Source organism: Leptodactylus fuscus, chromosome 1 (genome assembly GCF_031893055.1).
Source record: "Leptodactylus fuscus isolate aLepFus1 chromosome 1, aLepFus1.hap2, whole genome shotgun sequence".
Classification (NCBI taxonomy): domain Eukaryota; kingdom Metazoa; phylum Chordata; class Amphibia; order Anura; family Leptodactylidae; genus Leptodactylus; species Leptodactylus fuscus.
In genome coordinates, this window is record NC_134265.1 from 198,586,722 (window position 1) to 198,611,888 (window position 25,167).

At 42.5% G+C, this 25,167-nt stretch overlaps 1 protein-coding gene across 1 annotated transcript in view; it reads right to left on the bottom strand.

Moving 5' to 3' along the window:
- The window catches only part of TIMM44 (translocase of inner mitochondrial membrane 44), a 29,335-nt gene extending 26,117 nt beyond the window's left edge, over nt 1-3,218 (bottom strand). The window contains exon 1 of the mRNA XM_075281472.1: nt 3,153-3,218. Within this exon, the coding sequence (XP_075137573.1) occupies nt 3,153-3,182 (30 nt within the window). The 5' untranslated portion in view covers nt 3,183-3,218. The remainder of the gene's footprint in view (nt 1-3,152) is intronic.
- Nucleotides 3,219-25,167: the final 21,949 nt, after the last annotated feature.

Here is a 25,167-nt window from a genome sequence, read left to right on the forward strand (position 1 = left end):
GCTAACTAAATAGACCAAAATTATATAAATATCTCATGTCAGTTATGTGATCCCTGGCATTTAGGCAACACTGACCAGGTGTCTAAGGCTGAATTCTGTCCCTGGATCTGCATGAAAATTGCAGATAGAAAAGTCCTGTAAGGGTACTTTTTTCTCCACATTTTTCGGGTGGGAAGCCAGAAGACTCCATTATAATGATGCTGAACCTTTTAGAGACCAAGTGCCCAAACTGCAACCCAAAACCCATTAATTTATCTCAAGCAAAGTGGCAAAACAGCAATTTAACCTTAAGGGTGCATTCACACTACTGATACGCTGACTGATTCTGAATGTTAAAACACGTTCAGAATCAGCGCGTATAAAGCAGATCCCATTCATTTCAATGGGAGCCGGCATACGAGCGCTCCCCATTGAAATGAATGGGCTGCTTTTTGCTCTACGAGCGCTCCCATTGAAGTGAATGGGAAGCGCTCGCGTGTACGGCTCGGACTGAGCCGAGTGCCGGGCCCCTTCACACGGCGAGCCGTACACGTGAGCGCTTCCCATTCACTTCAATGGGAGCGCTCGTAGAGTAAAAAGCAGCCCATTCATTTCAATGGGGAGCGTGAATGCACCCTAACACTGTTATTAACACTTGATATTAATGTGGATTAGACATCATGGCCAGTTCAGGGATAGTCTGTTCTAGCAACAAACTATACCAGGGTTTGCTGAATATATAACACGGTCTCTCCTCTGTCAGAAAGAGATTGGAGGTGAAACAGCGTGATACTGTGTTATATGGGTTTCCTATAAAATTTTTCCCTGCTTAACTAGGATTTAGGACTAAGTGAATATTAAGGTGGAGGATGAGGTGATCGGTAAACAGCGTAGTATAAGCTTAGGGTTAATGTAAGTGTATAAGGAATTCATGCACTCATTCATTTTAATTAAATTATTTTGTAATTGTTTCAAATTAACAGTTATCAATTGTTAATACTTATCAAATGATAATTTGATTCAACCAGTTGCATCCTAGCTATTTATATACAATTGTGTAATGTGTAATTGTGTGGGGTGCTTTCTCTCTTTTAACATCTTATGAAAATGAAAAATTTGCGGTTAAAGTAATGTTTTATTGGGATAAAGGTAATTTTCCATTTTCATGCCCCAATGTTAATAAAGTCTTTGAAGCAAATGTTGCATCAAAATACTCATTATATTCCTTGATAAATTGCTTGAGGGTTGTACTTTCCATCGTACTGGTACTTTAGGAGCTCTACAAAATGAAATACAGCACCTGAAAGCTAGTGTGGCGCTTTTGCGCAATGTCATATACCCATATAGTGGCTTGCAAAAGTTATTCATACCCGTTGAACTTTTTCACATTTTGCCACCTTACAATCACAAACTTCAAACATTTTGAAGTGGAACGAAAATACTACATGTTTTTCAAAATTGCCAGGGTTGGATAGAGAGCGTCTGTGAACAGTAAGTGGTGTAAGCGGCCACAAGAAAATGGCCGCAGACATTCAGAGTCGGCTCTGCCCAAAGGCTGATGGCAGAGCCGACTGTGCATGCCTAGGATTTGCCAAACCAGCGCCAGAAGACGACGCGGGGAGAGGCCTTTCTGAAGAAGAGGCTGGCGCTGGAGATTTTTCAAACAGCATTGGGGACACGCCCTCGTGCTGTTTGAGCGCTGGGGTCTGCCCCCAGTGCGGTGAGAAAAATTATTTGCATACAGAAGAAAACTGGGAAGTTCACCGAAACGGCGGCACGAAGAGTTTTAAAGGTAGGAGAAGAATAGCTTTTCTTAAGGCTATTCCTACTTGTTAATGTTAAAAAAATGGGATTCAAATGATAGAATCCCTTTAATACGAGAAAAAGTATAAATAATCCTATAAGTACCAAAAAGGAAAGCAATGCGCTGTGAAAATACATAACCAACATGCTATAATCACATAGGTTCATGCTAGGACGGGAGTTATTTAACCCCTTCCCGCTGGGGATGTTTTATTTTTTTGTTTTTGACTCCACATGGACTATAGTGACCACCTCTCTCCCTCTGGAGGTCTTTTCATTCTTCTTTCTGCTGAAAAATACCTCCATTAACAACTCCCTACTAACTTATCTACACACCTTTGATAAGACCATTTCTTTCACAGAAATATTGCAATAATATGTTAGTGGTGATTATAATTTTTTGTGGGCTATAAATCTGTGATTTCACCACGGCAGCTTGTTGGTTAGGTGTGCTTTTCACAGCGCATTAATTTATTTTTTTTGGCATGTATAGGATAACTTACTAACATATTAAAGTAAAAGTTAAGTTTTATGTTGGTTTAGGGCTAGTTCACACGTGATTATGCGTGTGCATATACCCTCGCGGCTGCCACGACGGCATGCTGATGCAGTGCATGGCATCCCGTTACGGCTTTCATTTAAAAAAAAAAAAAAAAAATTACATAACTTTGATACATTGTAATTTTTGAGCCAACAGTCAATTGTATGATAGAGTGGATATTTTCCACTTCTCCCCTCCTGCTTCTCAAATCATTTAATATACAAATAGCACCACACTTCGTAAAAGGCTATACCAGGTACTGCAGCATTGACATGAACTACAATAGCAGACATAGGTCACAATGTCACTTTTAGAGCAGTCATGGTACCAGCAGGATAAAATCAACGGTCTATGTTAGTGAACACAACCTGACAGCACTGGAGAGCCCACAGACCATAGCTATGACCTGATATGCAGCAGCTCCCATTAACTTGTCATGTGAAGCTAAGTAGAGGCCATATACATCGGCCTGCAGACACCTAGCAGAATACTTCATGCCATCGGGGGGGGGGGTCTCTGGACCACCTCACATCTTCTGATCTGCCAGGTGGCTGAAGCCCCCGGTAAATATACTCCACTGTGTGTCACGGCAGCGCAGTCACAATCCTATCAAACACCTAAGAGAAGCAAAATACAATTCCTGTGTATTACCTAGATCTACATAGTGAGGACTGCGAGAGGAGGACAGTCCAGCTACAGACTAGTCCCCTGTGACAACCTACCGGTGTCCCGTCACACAAAATACACACAGCGCTGCCACTACTCGGGTTGTGCTCATTCACATCTAGCAAGGTCATTCTAAAACCCCCATAAGACCTCATATACTCACCCGGCTACACTGACGCAAGGCGGCTGCCATCTTTATACAGGACTCCCCTTCGACCTTCGCGAACGTTAGCTGCTACAGCACTTCCGATTACGTCATGGTCATGTGATCAGTCACGTGGTAGCAGAGTTCTCCCTTCTATGCTAGTTGCGCTGATGTCGTTTCCAGGGATACAGCTCCTCATTTACTTGCCTGCTTACAAATGCAGCCAGATGGGATTTATGTCTTACAACCTGTTTCCTGTTGGAAGTTTGGCAGGCTATTCCTTGTGAATTGCAGGACCTGCAGAGAAGTGATATTGTGGTGTAAATCCGAGTGGGCTAAACAACCAGTCCCTCTGGCCACTAGGCTATGGCTTCTTCTATATAAGGAAGCAAAATTATTTTATCCCACTTGATTTAAAGGGGCTCTATCAGCAAAATCATGCTGCTAGAGCCCCACATGTGCGTGAATAGCCTTTAAAAAGGTTATTCAGGCACCGTAAATGTTATATTAAACTACCCCCCCTGTTTTAAAATAATACCCTAAAAAATAATGTGATCTACTTACGCATCGTGCACGCTGGGCGGGCATTCAGGGTGTGTCTTCATCTTCATCCACGCCTCCTCTTCCTCCGATGTCGTCCGGTCCCGTCCTCCTCCGGCGCTCGTGAACTGACACTGACATAAAAAAAATGGCCTGGGGAAATGCGCAGTAGCATGCGACTTCTACTACGGCTACTGCGCAGGCGCCCAGGCCATTTTTTTTTTATCAGTGTCAGTCCGCGAGCACCGGAGGAGGACGGGACCCGAGGACATCGGAGGAAGAAGAGGCGTGGATGAAGAAGACGGCGCACCCTGAATGCCCGCCCACCGTGCACGATGGGTAAGTAGACATCATTCTTTTTTAGGGTTTTATTTTAAAACTGGGGGGTAGTTTAATATAACATTTACGGTGCCTGAATAGCCTTTTTAAAGGCTATTCATGCATATGTGGGGCTCTAGCAGCATGATTTTGCTGATAGAGCCCCTTTAAGGACATGTAATGTATTTAGACGTCTAATGGTTTGTTGGTTTAAGATCAGAGGGACTGTGTTTTTCTTTTATTCCTGACCTATCCACAAGATAGGTCATTGGGGGTCCGAGACCCCTGTGGATTGGCTATATGAAGCTGCAGTGACCCTACCTGAGTGTTGCTTGCACTTGATAGTTCATACGACATATCATGGCCTGATGACAGCTCAGTCCCAGAACTGCAACATTCACAAGAACACTGTGGCCTCTGTCAACAGCTTAGCAGCTGGGGCCCCCTGCTGATCTTTAATTGATGACTTATTCTAAAGACCAGGTCTCTCTGCCCATTAGAAATAGCTAGTTTTGAACAAAAGGACCAGGTCCTTCTTCTCATTAGGATTTAATTTCTCTATGTAAGGATTCTAAATTCTAGTCGGCAAAGGATCTCACTCTAGTGGCGAGAAGGACCTGGCCCTTTGGCTAGTTAAGATTTGGCATCATGTTCCTCTTGCAGAAAAGGTATATTCTAGAGCAGGAATAGGCAACCTTCGGCTCTCCAGCTGTTGTAAAACTACAACTCCCAGCATCCATACTTGCTCTGCTGTTCTTGGAACGCCAATGAAAGTGAATGGAGCATGTTGGGAGTTGTAGTTTCACAGCAGCTGAAGGTTGCTGACCCCTATCCAAGTGGTGGAGAGACCAGGTCCTATATAACGTCAGGGTTTAGCTTGCCACTTATATGGATGCTAAATCCTCAGGGGACAAAGGATCTGGTCCCCTTTCCCACTAGAATATACTTTGTTTTTAACAAAAGGACCATATCTGCCCACTAGCATTTAGCCTGAGGTGTATAAGAATACTAAATTTTAGCGGGCTATAACTTTAAGGTCAACTTATCCAAGAGTGAGGCCCTTAATATTTCGCTTCCCTCTCCCGAGAGTTCTTATGGCGCCCGTCTCCCCTCCTGGTTTAGCCGAATTCATGCCCTTAAGATGGATGTCCTCCCTAGGTTCCTGTATTTATTCCAGGCCCTTCCCATCCCTCTCCCATGCGCTTTTTATAGCTCGGGTACAATCTCTGTTTGGGAAGTTTGTGTGGGGTTCCTCCCGGAGCAGACTTACGCAGTCCGGCGTAAGTGCAGGGGAGGCGTTGGCCTCCCGGATGTGCGCCTTTACTATCGGGCCTCGGTCTTGCTTCGTTTGTTTGATTGGCAGTTCCGTCGCCGTGATAAGCAGTGGGTCTCCATCGAATTCGATCTGATCTCGTCCTCGCTGTCCTCCTGGCCGTGGATTCCACCGCACTTTCGTCCTAAATCCCCTGGTCTTTACATTCTCCCTTCGCATTTCCTGAAAGTGTGGGATCTGGTTTGTTCCTCTGGCCGCTTGGCCCTTGTCCCGGGCCCGTTGACTCCCCTCTTTGACAATCCTATGTTCCCCCCTGGCTGTTCGGCTGATCGGTTCCTTTGTTGGAACAGATTGGATTGTACCTGTCTTCAGGAGGTGGCGGGCGATTCCCCGCTTCTTCCTTTTGCCCAGCTATGTAGTGCTCACCCTGATTTGCGCCTCTCCTGGTTGGAGTACGCCCAACTTCAGTCCTTTCTGCAGCGGTTCTCGCTCACCTCTCGCCTCTCTTCTCCTGCCTTGGCTTTAGAATCCCATGTCAGGCGACGGACCTCTCCTCCTCGTGCCCTTTCACTGTTGTACGACGTTCTCCTCTCAGATGTTACTTCGGAACTCCCTTCATACGTTGTCGCCTGGAATGCCGATCTTCCTGCGAGTCTGTCATCTGCGGATTGGGACAGGTCCTTCCTGCTCTCTCATAAGATGGCCCTCCCATGTAGCGCTCAGGAGAGGAACTATAAAATTCTGTCCCGGTGGTATAGGTGTCCAGTGCTTCTTCATAGGATCTTCCCTGCTGTTTCGGACTCATGTTGGCGCTGTGGTTCCGCTAGGGGTACTATGCTGCACATTTGGTGGGATTGTGACGTTCTGCGCCCTTTCTGGGATGCGGTGTTTTCTTTATATTCCAGGGTCAGTGGGCGTTCGGTGGCTGTCTCTCCTCAGCTGGCACTTCTGTCGGTCATCCCTGGCCGTCTGTTGGAGATTAAGAAGGACCTTCTGGGGCACTTTCTCACGGCCGCCAGGGCTGTTATTCCTAGACGCTGGCGCAGCCCTATTCCCCCTTCCATGCTTGACTTCCTCCAGGAGTTCCTTCTTATTCAGCGGATGGAGACTTTGGTGGTGGAGGACTCTCCCGCTTATCCCAAGTTAGCTTCGATGGCGTCCCTGGGTTATGTTCCAGGAATCGTCTGCCTTCTCTACTGCCTTCTCATGAGTGTCGCTTGGCCGTTTCTTTTCTTTTTCCTTCTTCTCCTTGCTTTTCTTGTCTTATTTGTGGTTTCTCCGTCCTTGTCTTGTGTTTGTTTGCTTGTTTTGTGTCCCTCTCTTATTCCCCTTTTCTTTCTCTTGTTGGGCTGTATTTGGTATGTACGGAGGGGGGTCTTTTTGGCTTCCCTGCCCGCTGATTTGTATGCTCCTGCATTATTGCTCGACTGTATTTCTTGTTTGTTCTGTATTTTATTGAAAAATCTTTAATAAAACCCGTTTAAGTATAAATTTTAGCGGGCTAAAGGACTGAGTCACTAGGATATAGTATGTTCAATATATGGATGCTAAATCCCAGTACCTCAATGTGCCTCATTCTTCCTGTTCTGTAAAGTCCCATACTGAATATTTCTCATGCATCACCTCTGATAATATAAGCATATGGGTTAAATTTATATGTATGCATTTGGTTTGGACATTACGGTTCACATGTTGACCGCATTTCTTGGATTTACTATGGCTCAACTAAACCAAACTTGCTGTATCATAGATCACTTTGACGCAGTTTAGTTCAGACGCGATATGGACAGTCAGGGAAATATACCCATCACATAGACTGTATTACACGGACCACACACAGGCAGCTGAATTCACCCTGACATAGAATGTGTCTAGTTAATTATGTACCACAGTAATACTTTTGAACTCTCCGAGGAATATCTGGGAGGCTCCCAGAAGAGCTCGAAAATCTCTAAGATACCCAGCATACTCTCCTATTTCCCTTATTTGTTGACATTTATTACTGATTGCTTTCTCGGAAGTACTCGGTTAAAATTTGTTGTTGCTAGGGTTATTTGGCTTGAAAAAGTTGAGAGGCACTGTTCTAGTGCACAGAGGGATCCAGTTACAGATGAGTAGTTAGAGGGCACTATAAAGGGACTGAAATCAGACGAAGCCTCTGGCCCAGATTGTCTGACTGCGACGTATTGCAAAATCTTTGCACCTCTTTTGCAACCTCACATTAAGTCAGGTATGTTGACACAGTGGAAAATGAAGAGAAATTCTTCTTCATTTTCTGTTGCTGTATGCAATTGTGGTCTTGTTGCGATGGGATGTTGATGAAGGGCATTGGCATTCTGTCGTGGCTTTCAGCTGGGTGTCTCGAGCCACAGAATCCGTTGCAAGATCGCGCAGGACACAGATTTTTTTTTAGCCCCCCCCCCCGCAATGACTACATCCGAATGAAAACAATTAAATTAATTGCCTCCTTATATTATTTCCCTTATGTTCCCTAACATAAATACTGCTCCCCAAATGACCCCTTATGTAAAAGATGTCCCCTACTATTCATAATGTCCCTTAATGAATGCTTATATAACTGACCACACCTTATGTACACTACCGTTCAAAAGTTTAGCGTCACTTAGAAATTTCTTTATTTTTGAAAGAAAAGCACAGGATTTTTTTCAATGAAGATAACATTAAATGAATCAGAAATACACTCTATACATTGTTAATGTGGTAAATGTCTATTCTAGCTGCAAACGTCTGGTTTTTAATGCAATATCTACATAGGTGTATACAGTAACTACCGCCATAGCAGCAGAGGCGGCTGCCACAGGGCCCGGGACATTAGGGGCCCGGTGACAGCCGCTACCGCTGCGTTTTTGTTTTTTTTAATAGGCCGTTACCGGCTGGAGTTACTCCAGCCGCTAACGGGCCCCATATACTTACCGATCCTGGCAGGCTCCGCGCAGGCTTCGGCCTACTTGTGTGACGTCTCAGACGTCATATGATCGGGGCCTGCGTCCTTATGCGTCGCGACGCAGGCTCGCGGTCACATGACGTCCCTGACGTCATTGAAGATGGCCGCCAGCGGGGAGTCGGGAGACAGGTAAGTTACAGTGTTTTGTTTTTTTTATGTTGTTCTTCCCCTGGGTCTCCGATTATTATACTCTGGGGTCTGAAAAGACCCCGGAGTATAATAATTGTTAATGGGTGTCCACAAAGGGACATAATAATGGGTGAAGGGGCCACAATGGGGCATAATACTGGGTGCAGGGGCCACTATGGGGCATAATAATGTGTACAGGGGCCACTATGGGGTGTAATACTGTGTGCAGGGGCCACTATGGGGTGTGATAATGTGTGCAGGGGCCACTATGGGATGTGATAATGTGTGCAGGGGACACTATGGGGTGTAATAATGTGTGCAGGGGCCACTATGGGGTATAATAATGTGTGCAGGGGCCACTATGGGGTATAATAATGTGTGCAGGGGCCACTATGGGGTGTAATAATGTGTGCAGGGGCCACTATGGAGCGTAATAGTGTGTGCAGGAATGCGGGGAGTAGGGTCGGTCGGGGTTTTCGGCGTCGATCGGGGTTTTCGTCGTCATCGGGGGGGGGCCATGTCAAAGGTTCGCCACGGGGCCCCGCCATTCCTAGTTACGCCACTGGGTGTATAGAGGCTCATTTCCAGCAACCATCACTCCAGTGTTCTAATGGTACATTGTGTTTGCTGTGTAAGAAGGCTAATGGATGTTTAGAAAACCCTTAAAAAACCCTTGTGCAAGTATGTTAGCTTAGCTGAAAACAGTTTTGCTGGTTAGAGAAGCTATAAAACTGACCTTCCTTTGAGCTAGTTGAGAATCTGGAGCATTACATTTGTTGGTTCGATTAAACTCTCAAAATGGCCAGAAAAAGAGAATTTTCATGTGAAACTCGACAGTCTATTCTTGTTCTTAGAAATGAAGGCTGTTCCATGCGAGAAATTGTCAAGAAACTGAAGATTTCCTACAACAGTGTGTACTATTCCCTTCAGAGGACGGCACAAACAGGCTCTAACCAGAGTAGAAAGAGAAGTGGGAGGCCCTGCTGCACAACTGAGCAATAAGACAAGTACATTAGAGTCTCCAGTTTGAGAAATCGATGCCTCACAGGTATTCAACGGGCAGCTTAATTAAATAGTAACCAAAAACCGCCGGTGTCAATGTCTACAGTGAAGAGGCAACTCCGGGATGCTGGCCCTCAGGGCAGATTGGCAAAAAAAGCCATATCTGAGACTGGCTAAGAAAAGGAAAAGATTAATATGGGCAAAAGAACACAGACATTGGTCAGAGGAAGATTGGAAAAAGTGTTATGGACAGACGAATTGAAGTTTGAGGTGTTTGGATCACACAGAAGAACATTTGTAAGACGCAAAACAACTGAAAAGATTCTGGAAGAGTGCCTGGCGCCATCTGTCAAGCATGGTGAAGGTGATGTGATGGTCTGGGATTGCTTTGGTGCTGGTAAAGTGGGTAAAAGGGATTTTGAATAAGGAAGGCTATCACTCCATTTTGCAATGCCATGCCATACCCTGTGGACAGTGCTTGAATGGAGCCAATTTCATCCTACAACATGACAATGACCCAAAGCACACCTCTAAATTATGTAGGAACTATTTAGGGAAGAAGCAGGCAGTTGGTATTCTATCTGTAATGGAGTGGCCGGCGCATTCACCAGATCTCAACCCCATTGAGCTGTTGTGGGGGGCAGCTTAACCGTATAGTATGGTATGCAAAAAGTGCCCATCAAGCCAATCCAACTTGTGGGAGGAGCTTCTGGAAGCATGGGGTGAAATTTCTCCAGATTACCTCAGCAAATTAACAACTAGAATGCCAAAGGTCTGCAATGCTGGAATTGCTGCAAAAGGAGCATTCTTTGACGAAAGCAAAGTTTGAAGGAGAAAATTATTGTTTCAAATAAAAACCATTATTTCTAACCTTGTCAATGTTTTCACTATATTTTCTATTCATTTTGCAACTCATTTGATAAATAAAAGTGTTATCGCCTACCTGCGATCCCTTGATGGACAGAGGTTTAGTTATACATTGTTATTGAACTAGATCGGTGTCCTGCAGACACCAAACTAGTTAAAAGTAAAGAATGTATTAAAGGTGGGTCCCCACAGAGTCACCACCCACCCCCTGCTAGCTATAACACTATATTGCAGTGATCATACTGACCCACAGAATACAGCTAACATGTGGAAACTGGTTATAAACTGGCCCAGGCCACAGTATACCCTGGGGGTGTAAAATAATTTAAGCCGGACTATATCCCTCCAGGCCATAATGTTATCACTTCACTGGTTTTCTCAACTGGCTCTAATTAGTTGAAAAGTGTGCTGATTTTTTTTTTTTATCATACTCTGACACTGGGATGTTTCCTCTTGTTGGAAAATACAGTACAGTGCTTACATTGAACTTGACAGTAGATGGCGCTGTCCCATCAGTACATAGTTAATGTTATGTATTGTAATTTTCTATGTATGTTTCTCTCTGCTCTCTTTGACTTTTTTTCCAATTTTGACAAATATGGAAGACCAACTGTATGACCAGCTTTTGAGATTCATCACTACAACACAACAAAAGTACCCCCAATAAATCTATTATCTATCGCCAGAGAAACATATAAATATTAATTCCCAATTCAGACAAACAGTAAGCCATATTTCCATAGGGAAATAGAAGTTCTCACTAAAAGCTGACTACCAAATATCCTGAAGGTCTTATGACAATTTTGGCAGAGATAAAACATTAGACCAAATTTCTGACTATTATTACTGAAAGGGAATGAAGAGCAATGTTCACCAACATGTCAAAGCCTGTCAAAAATGTTTTGTCATAAATTCCTAAATCAGCAAGGAAGTTCCATCACTCAACAGTATACCAGTGCCTGGAAAGATATGGAGCTTAATTGGGATTGATATGATCGGTCCTCTTCAGGAAACATCCAAACAGCAACAAACATATAGGTACTGCCACTGATAACACTGGTCAACAAATTTTCAAAAGTTGTTTGTTTCTGAAATGAAATGAGTCATTCCCTAATGATTTTTATGTGCTGAATTCAAATATCACAAGGAAAACTGTCAATTGGCTCTAGTTTCTATGATATCGAAGAGTTCTCATTTTACTGTTTTGTGAATTGTATAGAATATGATACATATTTATTACTTCTGCAATAATAGAGGTGCAAGTTTACTGTTTTTAAAATTTTAGAAATATATTCTTAGGAAACTTAGTTCTATCTAAAATCAACTATAATTTATAGTCATATCTAAGAATTTTTTACAAATGAAGTATGTTTATTGAACTTTCGAACGTAGATCCTTATTGAATTGCTATTCGGCTCCTTTACTCACGTCTCTTGTATTCAGACATGGGATTGTCTCTGATAATTGTCCAGCAGTAGTCTGCAAGCATTGATGGGTTCCATTTACCCTGATATCTCTTTTCCATAGTCGCAATTTCCTGACCATGTTCATCGCTCACCGCTCCACAGTTTGGTGCAAAGAAGTCTAGATGAGAGTGTAAGAAATGAATCTTTAAAGGCATGTTACATCCCAGGTTTTTATATGCCTTCAGGAGATTTTCAACCAACTCTTCATAATTATTTGCTTTGGTGTTTCCCAAGAAATTAGTCACGACTAACTTGAATGCTTCCCATGCAGTCTTTTCTTTGCCACGCAGCAAATGGTAAAACTCGTCATCTTGAAGAAGCATACGAATCTGAGGACCAATAAAGACTCCTGCTTTTATCTTCGCTTCACTCAACCTTGGAAACTTACAGAGGAGATATTTGAATGCCTCTTCATTTCTATCCATTGCCTTTACAAAATTCTTCATAAGACCCAGCTTGATATGTAAAGGAGGTAACAGAATCTTTCCTGCTTGAACAAGTGCTGGATGCATAACATTTTTAGTCCCTGGCTGCAGTGACTTTCTGAGTGGCCAGTCTCTTTTCTTGTAGTGTTCTGATCTTGCACGACTGTCCCACTCACATAGGAAGCAGCAGTACTTGGTGTATCCTCCCTGTAGACCAAGCAGTAGCGCTACCACCTTCAAGTCACCACAGAGACACCACAGATGTTGATCATAGTTTATGCATCTCAAGAGCTCTTTCATGTTGTTATAGGTTTCCTTCATGTGAACAGCATAACCAATTGGAACTGATGGTAGTGCATTGCCATTGTGAAGTAAGACAGCTTTAAGACTTAGCTTTGATGAATCGATAAATAGCCTCCACTCATCGGGGTTATAGCTGATTTTGAGAGCATCCATTAAACTACAAACGTTACTACATACAACAAGATGACCCTCCATGAAGAAGAATTGGACAAGAGACTGTTGACGGTTCCTAAAGAAAGAAATTCGAACATCATCTGCCAACAGATTCCACTGTTGAAGTCTGGAACCTAAGAGCTCGGCCTTACTCTTGGGCAGGTCTAGATCTCTAACAAGATCGTTAAGTTCACTTTGCGATATAAGGTGCGGTTCAGTGGAGAGTGATGCAGGAAAGTCTGGATCTGACGAGGTAGATGGTTCATGACAAACTCCTCCTTCTTCCTCGTCAGTGGAATCGAGCGAGAATGTTTCTGGAGCATTTGGAACTGGCAATTCTTCAGAATGAGCTACTGGGCGTATCGCAGATGGAATATTCGGATACTGTAAAGTCCACTTCTTTCTTTTTGAAATTCCTTTCCCAATTGGAGGCACCTTGCAGAAGTAGCAATTGCCACTATGGTCAGATGGCTCTCTCCAGACCATTGGCACTGCAAACGGCATAGACTGTCTCTTTCGGTTCAACCAGTGTCTGAGATTTGAAGAACATGTATTACAGCATATGTGTGGAGCCCAACTCTTGTCCTGGTTGCCTATTTTGCAGCCAAAATACAGGTGGTAGGCTTTCTTAACCAAATATAAATAGAAATATAAAATGCACGTCTATATCATGAAAAGTAAAGCCAATTTTAAAATTTTAGAATCAATTTCAATCTCAGCACCCCAAAATTAGTTAAGAACAACTGGTTTGATGCCCGAAACATTTTGGCTGTTGACCAGTGTAATTTCTCCAAGTGGATTGAAGCATCAGCTGTTCCAGATAAGAGTTCCAAGAAGCAATTTTTTATACTCTGTTATTTGTCACCTTGGCTGTAAGGACACTCTTATTAGCGACCAGGGTTGAGAGTTTGTGAACTTGATCATCAACAACCTGATAGAGCATTTTCCAACACATCACCGGATTTCATCTACCTACAACCTACAAACAAAAGGCCAGCAGGAACGTGGCAGTCGAACACTCAAAGAATCTCTTAGTAAGCTTGTTAATGACCAAGGAAACAACTGGGATAAGTTCATCCATGGTGTTCTGTTAAACTATCAAAACATCTGGGCATGCCTCAACCAAGTACACTCCATTTGAAGTCATGTATGGACGTAAGGCCAAGCTTACTATGGATTTCAATCCCTCAGAAAATGACACTGTGGACCCCATGCCTGTTTCAGATTATACCAACCTTGATGTGCTAAATACACTTTATATACGTGCTAAATGCACATTTTATTTCTCATTAATGTACACTGAACACCCCATCTTCACAGAAAGAAAACAGAAATGTAGAAATTATTATAAATTTATTAAAAAAGGAAAACTGAAATATCTCATGGTCATAAGTATTCCAACCCTTTACTGAGACACTCATATTTATCTCACATGCTGTGCATTTCCTTCTGATCCTCCTTGAGATGCTTCTACTCCTTCATTGGAGTCCAGCTGTGTTTAATTAAACTTATTGGACTTGATAAGGAAAGGCACACACCTGTCTATATAAGATCTCACAGCTCACAGTGCATGTCAGAGCAAATGAGAATCATGAGGTCAAAGGAACTGCCGCAGGAGCTTAGAGACAGGATTGTGGCAAGGCACAGATCTGCCCAAGGTTGCAAAAGAATTTCTGCAGCACTCAAGGTTCCTAAGAACACAGTAGCCTCCATAATCTTGAAATGGAAAAATGGGATGGGTTTGGGATGACCAGAATTCTTCCTAGACCTGGCCCTCCAGCCAAACTGAGCAATCGTAGAAGAGCCTTGGTGAGAGAGGTAAAGAAGAACCCAAAGATCACTGTGGCTGAGCTCCAGAGAAGAAGTAGGGAGATGGGAGAAAGTTCCATAAAGTGAACTATCACTGCAGCTCTCCACCAGTCGGGGCTTTATGGCAGAGTATATGAAAGCCAGTAAGGGGTATGCCAAAAAAACACATGAAGGACTCCCAGACTATGATAAATAAGATTCTCTGGTCTAGTGAGACAAAGATTGAACTTTTTGGCGTTAATTCTAAGCGATATGTGTGGAGCAAACTAGGCACTGCTCATCACCTGCCCAATACAATCCCAACAGTGAAACATGGTGGTTGCGGCATCGTGCTATGGGGGTGTTTTTCAGCTGCAGGGACAGGATGACTGATTGCAATTCAAGGAAAGATGAATGTGGCCAAGTACAGAGAGATCCTGGAACAAAGCCTCTATCAGAGTGGTCTGGACCTCAGACTGGGCTGAAGGTTCACCTGCCAACAAGACAAAGACCCTAAGCACACAGCTAAAATAACAAAAGAGTGGCTTCGGAACAACTCTGTGACCATTCTTGACTGGCCAAGCCAGAGCCCTGACCTAAACCCAATTGAGCATCTCTAGAGAGATCTGAAAATGGCTGTTGACCAACGTTCACCATCCAACCTGATGGAATGGAAGAGGAACTGCAAGGAAGAATGGCAGAGGATCCCTAAATTCAGATGTGAAAAACTTGTTGAATCATTCCCAAGAAGACTCATGGCTGTACTAGCTCAAAAGGGTGCAAATACTCAATACCGAGCAAAGGGTCTGAATACTTATGACCATGTGATATTTCAGTTTTTATTTTTTTATAAATTTGCAAAAACATGTACATTTCTGTCAAGATGGGGTGCTGGGTGTACATTAATGAGAAATAAAATGAACAGTTTTGCTTTTAGCAAATGGCTGCAATGAAACAAAGAGTGAACAATTTAAAGAGATCTGAATACTTTCCGTACCCACTGTATATGGCTCTCTGCTCCTGGGAAACCATTTGTGAGTAACATTGCTGTGTTTTGTGTTTAGGGAGCTGGGCAGAAGGCCCAGCTCTCAGTAGTTAGGAAACCTGTGCTGAAGGTAGTAGCCGGACGACTAGGATTTTATTTTGTATTGTATTTGTTTTTACTTGCCTGAAAAGTTCTAATAAAGCTGGTTGCGGCCAGTTGCACTGCATGTGGCTGGACTGGACTTTCATTACTTTGCCAAAAGTGTTCGTCTATCTGAGGACATTTACCAGGATGAAGAGACTTCTTTACAACCCCAGTCCCATGATGATTGTCCCAGTGACTCTGCCACACAAAAACACAAGTAAACTACTTGAACCAAAATGTGAATGAATATGTGAACATCTCAGGAATGTCTTGTGATGGAGTCTGGGCAACTCATGCAGAGATCATAGTTGTAACATCATCTATGCAATAGTCGGTGATTCCCTGGATTGGTTAACATATCCTGCAAGCTTCAATTGCCTAGGCCAATATATACCCCAAAGTATAATCTAGCCTAGGCCACTTTAACCTCAGGTATAGTCTGGACTGTGGATATACTCTGGCCTCTTGCACCAGGAGTCACCGAGCTTTTAGGTCACCCTCACCTGAGCAATAACCTTTTTTTACTCAGCTGTCAGCTCATTAGAATTCACTGTACTGTGACATCACTTCAGTGCAGTGAATATTAACCCCTTAAGGACACAGCCAAAAGTGCGTTAAGGACCAGGCCTCCTTTTTCAAACTGACATGTCACTTTATATGGCCATAACTTTGAGATGCTTTAAATTACACAAGTGATTTTGAAAAAGTTGTTTTTTTTGTGACACATTCTACTTCATGTTAGGGGTAAACACTAATCAATATTTTTGTATTTACTTGATGAAATTTGATGGAAAATCTGAAAAAAAAGCAATTTTCAAAATGTCAAATGGTTTGCTTTTGAAACAGTCATATCACACAAATACATTAATAAATATTATCTACCATATCTCTGCTTTATATCGGCATCATCTTTTCATCATCCTTTAATGTATTTTGGACATTCTAAAGCTTACAAGTGTAACAGCGATTTTCCAGATTTACAAGAAAATTTCCCAAACTAATTTTTTAAGGACCACTTCAGTTCTGAAGATTATAGAGGCCTATATATTAGAAACCCACATAAATTACCCCATTTTCAAAACTGCCCCCCTCAAATAATTCAAAACAGCATTTGGAAAGTTTAACCCTTTAAGCATTTCATGGAAATTAGAACAATATGGAGGTGAAATATAAACATTTCATTTTTTTTTTTTTCAATAAGGGTGCATTCACACTGAGTAAACGCTAGCTTATTTTGTAGAGTAAAATTACACTTGTAAATTTTGCTATCCCATTGACTTCAATGATATTTTTTTACAAGTGTAAAAATACGCCTGTAAAAAATACGCCTGTAAAAAATACGCCTGTAAAAATACACCTGTAAAATGTCATTACACACATGTGGGTGTAAACTGATGTTTAGGCACACGGCAGCCCACAGAAGGGAAGGAGAGAAACTGGACATCTGAAAAGCAGATTTTGCTGGAATAATTTTCGGTGCTGTGTCTCATTTGCAGAGCCCCTAGAGAACAACTACAAAAGAAAACCCCAAAAAGTGACCCCATTTTGGAAACTACGACCCTCTCAGAATTTATCAAGGGGTATAGTGAACATTTTGACCCAACAGCCTTTTTACAGATTTTATTAACATTGGGATGTGTAAATGAAAAATTACTAAAATGTCACATTATCCCCAAAGTTTTCATTTTCACAAGAAGATAAAGGAGAAAAAACTCCCGAAAGTTTGTTACACAATTTCTTCTGAACATGCCAATACCTTATATGTGGTTGTAAACTGCTGTATGGATACATGATAGGGCTTGGAACGGAAAGAGTGCTAATTGGCTTATGGAAGGCAGATTTGGCTGGAATAGTTTTCAGGTGCGATGTCATATTTGCAGAACCCCTAAAGTATCAATACAATGGAAACCCCAACAAAGTTACCCCATTTTAGAAACTACACCTCTCCAGGAATTTATAAAGGGATATTATCATTTTGAGCCCAGGAGTTCTTCCGGAAAATAATGTACAAAGTGAAAATATTTAAAGAAATATGCCATTTCGGTGCCCAATAGGTTGCACTCAGATTGTGTCATCAGAGAAATACACTTCTAAAACTATGGGCTATCCAGGTAGAAAGAATTTGTACACTACTGTTAAAAAGTTTGGGGGGTCACCCAGATAATTTTGTGTTTTCCATGAAAACTCACAGTTTTATTTATCAAATGAGTTGCAATATGAATATAAATATAGTCAAGACATTAACAGGTTAGAAATGATTATTTTTTATTTCAAATATTAATGTTCTTCATCAAACTTTGCTTTCATCAAAGAATGCTCCATTTGAGGTAATTACAGCCTTGCAGACCTTTGGCATTCTAGCTGTTAATTTGCTGAGGTAATCTGGAGAAATTTCACCCCATGCTTCCAGAAGCCCCTTCCACAAGTTGGATTGGCTTGATGGACACCTTTTTCGTACCATACGGTCAAGTTGCTCCCACAACAGATCAATGGGGTTGAGATCTGGTGACTGCACTGGCCACTCCATTACAGATAGAATACTAACTGCCTGCTTCTTCCATAAATAGTTCTTACATAATTTGGAGGTGTGCTTTGGGTCATTGTCCTGTTGTAGGGTGAAGTTGGCTCCATTCAAGGGCAGTCCACAGGGTATGGCATGGCATTACAAAATGGAGTGATAGCCTTCCTTATTCAAAATCCCTTTTACCTTGTACAAATTTCCCACTTTACCAAAGCAATCCCAGACCATCACATTACCTCCACCATGCTTGACAGATGGCGTCAGGCACTCTTCCAGAATCTTTTGTTGTTGTTCTGCATCTCACAAATGTTTTTCTGTGTGATCCAAACACCTCAAACTTCGATTCGCCTGTCCATAACACTTTTTTCCAATCTTCCTTTGTCCAATGTCTGTGTTCTTTTGCCCATATGAATCTTTACCTTTTATTAGCCAGTCTCCGATATAGCTTTTTCTTTGCCACTCTGCCATGAAGTCCAGCATCCCGGAGTCGCCTCTTCACTGTAGACGTTGACACTGGCGTTTTTTGGGTACTATTTAAGAAGCTGCCAGTTGAGGACCTGTGAGGCATCAATTTCTCAAACTAGGGACTCTAATGTACTTGTCTTGTTGCTCAGTTGTGCAGCGGGGCCTCCCATTTCTCTTTCTACACTGGTTAGAGACTGTTTGTGCTGTCCTCTGAAGGGAGTAGTACACACCGTTGTAGGAAATCTTCAGTTTCTTGGCAATTTCTCGCATATAATAGCCTTCATTTCTAAGAACAAGAATAGACTGTTGAGTTTCATATGAAACTTCTCTTTTCATCAAAAAATCACGGGTACTCTAGCTTCCAGAACAGATGAGGCTCTGGTCTGATTACCTAGACCACAATGGTGGCCCTTCCTCCAATAGATAAGTAGTTTCCTTCTGGCAATAACCTCTCATATTGTCCCCTGTTTTCTGTCCTAAACCGGGCGTAGAGGTTAATTTCTAATATGACTGCTGGCTATTCCTTTACCATACATCTGTGCTGAGCTATGTTCATTTACAGTTTTGGTTGTTCCCTTCCCTCTTCATCCTTATTCCCTTCCCCTCCCTTTTGAGTGCCTAATTCATTTGCATTTTACTTATGTAGACCTTGCAGATTAGCTCTTTTCCTGATGGGCTATGTTTGACCTTTTTTATTGTCTGACTTTCTTCATATTGTACTGTGTGTTGTATTGTATTTTGGATTTAGTTATTATTGCCCCGGTTCTTATTTCTCCTGTACCTATTGTGTACATTTGTTCTGTTTTATTTTTTATTTTTCTCTATCTTTTTCTGGCCATTTTGAGAGTTTAATCGAACCAACAAATGTAATGCTCCAGATTCTCAACTAGCTCAAAGGAAGGTCAGTTTTATAGCTTCTCTAACCAGCAAAACTGTTTTCAGCTAAGCTAACATACTTGCACAAGGGTTTTCAAGGGTTTTCTAAACATCCATTAGCCTTCTTACACAGCATACACAATGTACCATTAGAACACTGGAGTGATGGTTGCTGGAGATGGGTGTCTATACACCTATGTAGGTTTTGTATTAAAAACCAGAGGTTTGCCACATTAACAATGTATAGCGTGTATTTCTGATTAATTCAATATTATCTTCATTGAAAAAAAATTGTGCTTTTCTTTCAAAAATTAGGAAATTTCTAAGTGACCCTAAACATTGAATGTTAGTGTATATGTGGGTGTACACTGCTTCTTGGGGACACATCAGGACTCAGAAGGGAAGGAGCAGAGTGTTTTTTAGCTTTTGGATTACAGATTTAGAGGGATTTTTTTGGATGCCATGTTGTTTATGCAGTTCCCTAGAGGTGACAGGAAATTGGAATTACCCAAGAAGTGACCCCATTTTGTAGAGGCATTTTTAGAGGCCCTACAAATGTGACATGGCATCTAAAAACCAAGAATATAAATCTGCTCTCCAAAACACATAGCTTTCCTTGACATTTGCACCCTCTCGTGTGCCCAAGCAGCAGTTTATACCCACATGCATGACACTAGTGTACCCAGGATAACATACATAACAATGCCAAATGTCAGTATAAACTGCTGTTGGGGAACAGCCGGACACAGAAGGGAAGGAGTGTTATTTTGCTTTTTGGTTGTCATGCCAGTTTTGCAGAGCTGCTGAATTGGCAGTAAAGTGGAACCTACAGACACATAGCCACACTTTGAAAAGTACACACCTCAAGGGATTTATCAAGTGGGGTAGTAGGCAATTTTAACCCTTGAGCATTGTATTCATTTAACATCCAGAAATGAATGTGCAGCTGATAATGAAAAGTGAAAATTACAATTTTTTACAGAGATACACCATTTCAGTGCCTGTTATGTTGCACCCAACTTGTGTCAGCAGAGACACACACTCCAAAATCTGTTATCCTTGGTACAACAGCCTTTGTAGCGTTTGTCTCTGTTACAAGCCAGGCACAACATATTGTGGAATGAAATGACATATTCTTGGAAAAATTGTCATTTTCACTCTGAGCAGCTGATGGTGCATTAATTTTTGGAAAATAAATTAATGCAACCCTTGGGGGGCAAAAATGCTCACTGTACCTTAGATTAGAGGGGGCAGTAATGGGATGTCCGTAGGTGGATGGGTGATTAGAGGGGATGGTAATGGGGTATAACAGTCCAACAGTTGGTGGCAGGTGGACACGTATTGAGCAGCAATCTCCACAGTGGACTCCTCTTCTCCCAGTAGGATATAGAGTTTCCTCCTCTCATCTGAAGATGCAAAGTATAGGATGTGAGCAGAGAGTCTTTGGAAGTAGACGGCTCTCACAGCTGAGTATTTGGTACAGTGTAGCAGGAAGTGAGCGTTGTCTTCTAGGGCCCCCTGGTCACAGTGTTGGCACAGTCTCTTCTCCCGTGGCTTGTATGTCTGCCTGTGTTGCCCTGTCTCTATCTTCAGGCTGTGGGCCCTCAGTCTGTACAGGCTCAGGGTCTGTCTGTGTTTGGGGTGGTGTATTTTCTCCAGGTAGGTAGCCATAATGTAGTCCCTTTGCAGTGACTGGTACACGGTGAGTTTCTTGGAGTTATTTATTGCGCTTCTTCATTCCTTGATGTACAGCTCTTTGTCGCTCTCAATGGGCCCCTTTATTTGAGCCTTGTTCAGGGCATGTTGCTGGTTTTGGCTTGGCAGGCGGCTTATGCTTGGTTGGGGGGCGTCGGCTGTGCCCAGAGCTCTGTGGCTTAGCCAGGTTTAGTGTTGGTAAGAGCTGGGGCTGCTGTCCTGTATGTGTGTCCAAAATGATAGTGCCCTCTTCTGCATGGTGATCCCTAGGGGGAGCCTGCCTAGCTCTGCCTGGCATTCCATGTTGGAGATGCTGCGATGGACATGGAGGAGATACATGCAGAACTCTAGATGGAATGTCTCTATTGGGCTGGAATCCCACTATGACTGTGGGCATACATGTGGGCATAAACAGCAGTTTGGGCACACAGTAGGGTGCAACAGGGAAGGAGCTCTGTTTGTCTTTTGAAGTGTATAGCTAGATGTTTGGTATCTGGGCTCTGTTATGTTTGCAGAGCCTCTAAAGTACCAGTAAAGTGGAATCCCCTAGGGAATGACCGCATTTTGAAAACTACACCCCTCGAACAATTTATTAAGGGTCCATTCACTTGGAGTAATGTGCCACGTGATGTGGCACGTATACGGCGTGTGAGACTTTGCGCGCCGTAAAAGCTCCCATTGATTTCAATGGGAGCCTGGATCGTATACGTGGCGTTATTTTGCAGCCGCAAAATCAAGGCCGCAAAATAACGCCGCGTATACGATTCAGGCTCCCATTGAAATCAATGGGAGCTTTTACGGCGCGCAAAGTCTCACACGCTGTATACGTGCCACATCACGCGGCACGTTACTCTGTGTGAATGGACCCTTAAGGGTGTAGTGAGCATTATTAGATGTGAATGCATAGCGGATGGTGAACAGTGAATGTATAAACTGTGCCGAGTACATTAGGTACGCTAAATACCCTACTATATCCCCAGCAGCTTCTATGATTTGAAGGGGGACGGAGATCACTTGGTCCCTTGGTAGTCACTTCTGGTGTCTTTTCCCTTGTAAGCTCTAAATTTGTGTTGTCCCCTGATATACAGTGGGGCAAAAAAGTATTTAGTCAGTCACCAATAGTGCAAGTTCCACCACTTAAAAAGATGAGAGGCGTCTGTAATTTACATCATAGGTAGACCTCAACTATGAGAGACAAAATGAGAAAACAAATCCAGAAAATCACATTGTCTGATTTTGTAAGAATTTATTTGCAAATTATTGTGGAAAATAAGTATTTGGTCAGTAACAAAATTTCATCTCAATACTTTGTTATATATCCTTTGTTGGCAATGACAGAGGTCAAAAGTTTTCTGTAAGTCTTCACAAGGTTGGCACACACTGTTGTTGGTATGTTGGCCCATTCCTCCATGCAGATCTCCTCTAGAGCAGTGATGTTTTGGGGCTGTCGCTTGGCAATAAGGACTTTCAACTCCCTCCAAAGGTTTTCTATAGGGTTGAGATCTGGAGACTGGCTAGGCCACTCCAGGACCTTGAAATGCTTCTTACAAAAGCCGCTCCTTCGTTGCCCTGGCGGTGTGCTTTGGATCATTGTCATGTTGAAAGACCCAGCCACGTTTCATCTTCAATGCCCTTGCTGATGGAAGGAGGTTTGCACTCAAAATCTCACGATACATGGCCCCATTCATTCTTTCATGTACCCGGATCAGTCGTCCTGGCCCTTTGCAGAGAAACAGCCCCAAAGCATGATGTTTCCACCCCCATGCTTTACAGTAGGTATGGTGTTTGATGGATGCAACTCAGTATTCTTTTTCCTCCAAACACGAAAAGTTGTGTTTCTACCAAACAGTTCCAGTTTGGTTTCATCAGACCATAGGACATTCTCCCAATACTCTTCTGGATCATCCAAATGCTCTCTAGCAAACTTCAGACGGGCCCGGATATGTACTGGCTTAAGCAGTGGGACACGTCTGGCACTGCAGGATCTAAGTCCCTGGCGGCGTAGTGTGTTACTGATGGTAGGCTTTGTTACATTGGTCCCAGCTCTCTGCAGTTCATTCACTAGGTCCCCCCGCGTGGTTCTGGGATTTTTGCTCACCGTTTTTGTGATCATTTTGACCCCACGGGGTGAGATTTTGCGTGGAGCCCCAGATCGAGGGAGATTATCAGTGGTCTTGTATGTCTTCCATTTTCTAATTATTGCTCCCACAGTTGATTTCTTCAATCCAAGCTGGTTGCCTATTGCAGATTCAGTCTTCCCAGCCTGGTGCAGGGCTACAATTTTGTTTCTGGTGTCCTTTGACAGCTGTTTGGTCTTCACCATAGTGGAGTTTGGAGTCTGACTGTTTGAGGGTGTGCACAGGTGTCTTTTTATACTGATAACAAGTTTAAACAGGTGCCATTACTACAGGTAATGAGTGGAGGAAAGAGGAGACTCTTAAAGAAGAAGTTACAGGTCGGTGAGAGCCAGAAATCTTGATTGTTTGTAGGTGACCAAATACTTATTTTCCACCATAATTTGCAAATAAATTCTTACAAAATCAGACAATCTGATTTTCTGGATTTGTTTTCTCATTTTGTCTCTCATAGTTGAGGTCTACCTATGATGTAAAGTACAGACGCCTCTCATCTCTTTAAGTGGTGGAACTTGCACTATTGGTGACTGACTAAATACTTTTTTGCCCCACTGTATGTTCACACAGCTTGTACATTCCCTTCCTGCCACAACCAGTTTTGTTCAAATGATTTGGCGATTTTGGGGGGGTTTGCCTTCATATTGTACAAATTATATTTTTCCTTCCAGTGATGTAGCCATATGAGGGCTTACTGTTAGTGGGGTTAGATGTATTTTGTAATTCCAACATTTTTGGGTGTATATAACTTATATAATAAATTTTATTAACTCTTTTTTGGTGGATAAAAAAACAAACAAAAAACAACTCACCAATTCTGGTATTGCTTTTTACCTTTTAATTTTTTTTTCCACACAGCGTACAGCATAAGTAGCATGTTACCTTTATTCTGCAGATCATTTATAGAGATGAGCGTGTAGTATTCGATCGAGTAGGTATTTGATCAAATGCTATGGTATTCGAAATACTCGTACTCGGTCGAATACCACGCGGTAAATGCAGTAAAAATTAAATTCCGCTCTCACCTTCCCTAACGCTTTTTTTACACCAATAACTATGCAGGGGAGGTGGGACAGGAAGTAGGACAACGTAAGCATTGGAAAAAAAAAGTATAGTCATTGGCTGGGTAAATCAGTAATAATAATAATAATAATAATACTGGGACTTGGGCATGTTAGATGCACCCAGGCATGCTTCCCCTGCTGTCCCAGTTGCATTCCAGAGGAGTTGGCATAATTTCCTGAGGTGTCATTGTGGACTTGGTGATTCCAATTGGTTGAATTTTGGTTTCCCTGAAACGAGTATGTTTTTCCCATAGACTATAAAGGGATTCGATATTCAAACGAATAGTCGAATATTGAGGTCTACTTGAATTGAATTTCGAATTTTCGAATATTTCACTACTCGCTCATCTTTAGTCATTTATATTGGTTTTTTTTTATGAGTTAATAGTTTTGTAGAGCAAAAACCCATTTGAGGAAAGAAATCAATTACTTTTGCATCGCCATCTTCTGAGATGTGTAGCAATTTTTTTTTATGTCAACAGAGTTGGTAGAGGGCTTATTTCTTGCAGGACGATCTATGCTTTTTTATTGGTATTGTTTTGGGATACATAGCAGATTTTTTTTAAGGTGAGATGGCAAACATTATTTCCGTTTCTCCTCCACAACGGCACAGACAGAAGGAATTCCACGCCCCCAGGGACAGGAAACAACAGGAAGTCATTACTTTAAAAGGTCCCCCCTTCACTTAAACTCCAGTTTTTTCCTGTCCCTGAACGGTAGAAGTCGTCCTGTTTGATGCTGTGTGCAGTCTATCCTACTCCGTAGCCCTGCTAGGAGACAGGTGGTCTGGGCTGTCGCCTGCAGTCTTACCTGTCCCTTGGGGTAAGCCCGCAGGTGTGGCCACCCCGGGCTTTCTCCCTCTGTTGAGCTTTTGTGTGGCTTGATTTCTCTGTTGGAGACTCCCTGAGGGTTGGGAGTTTCC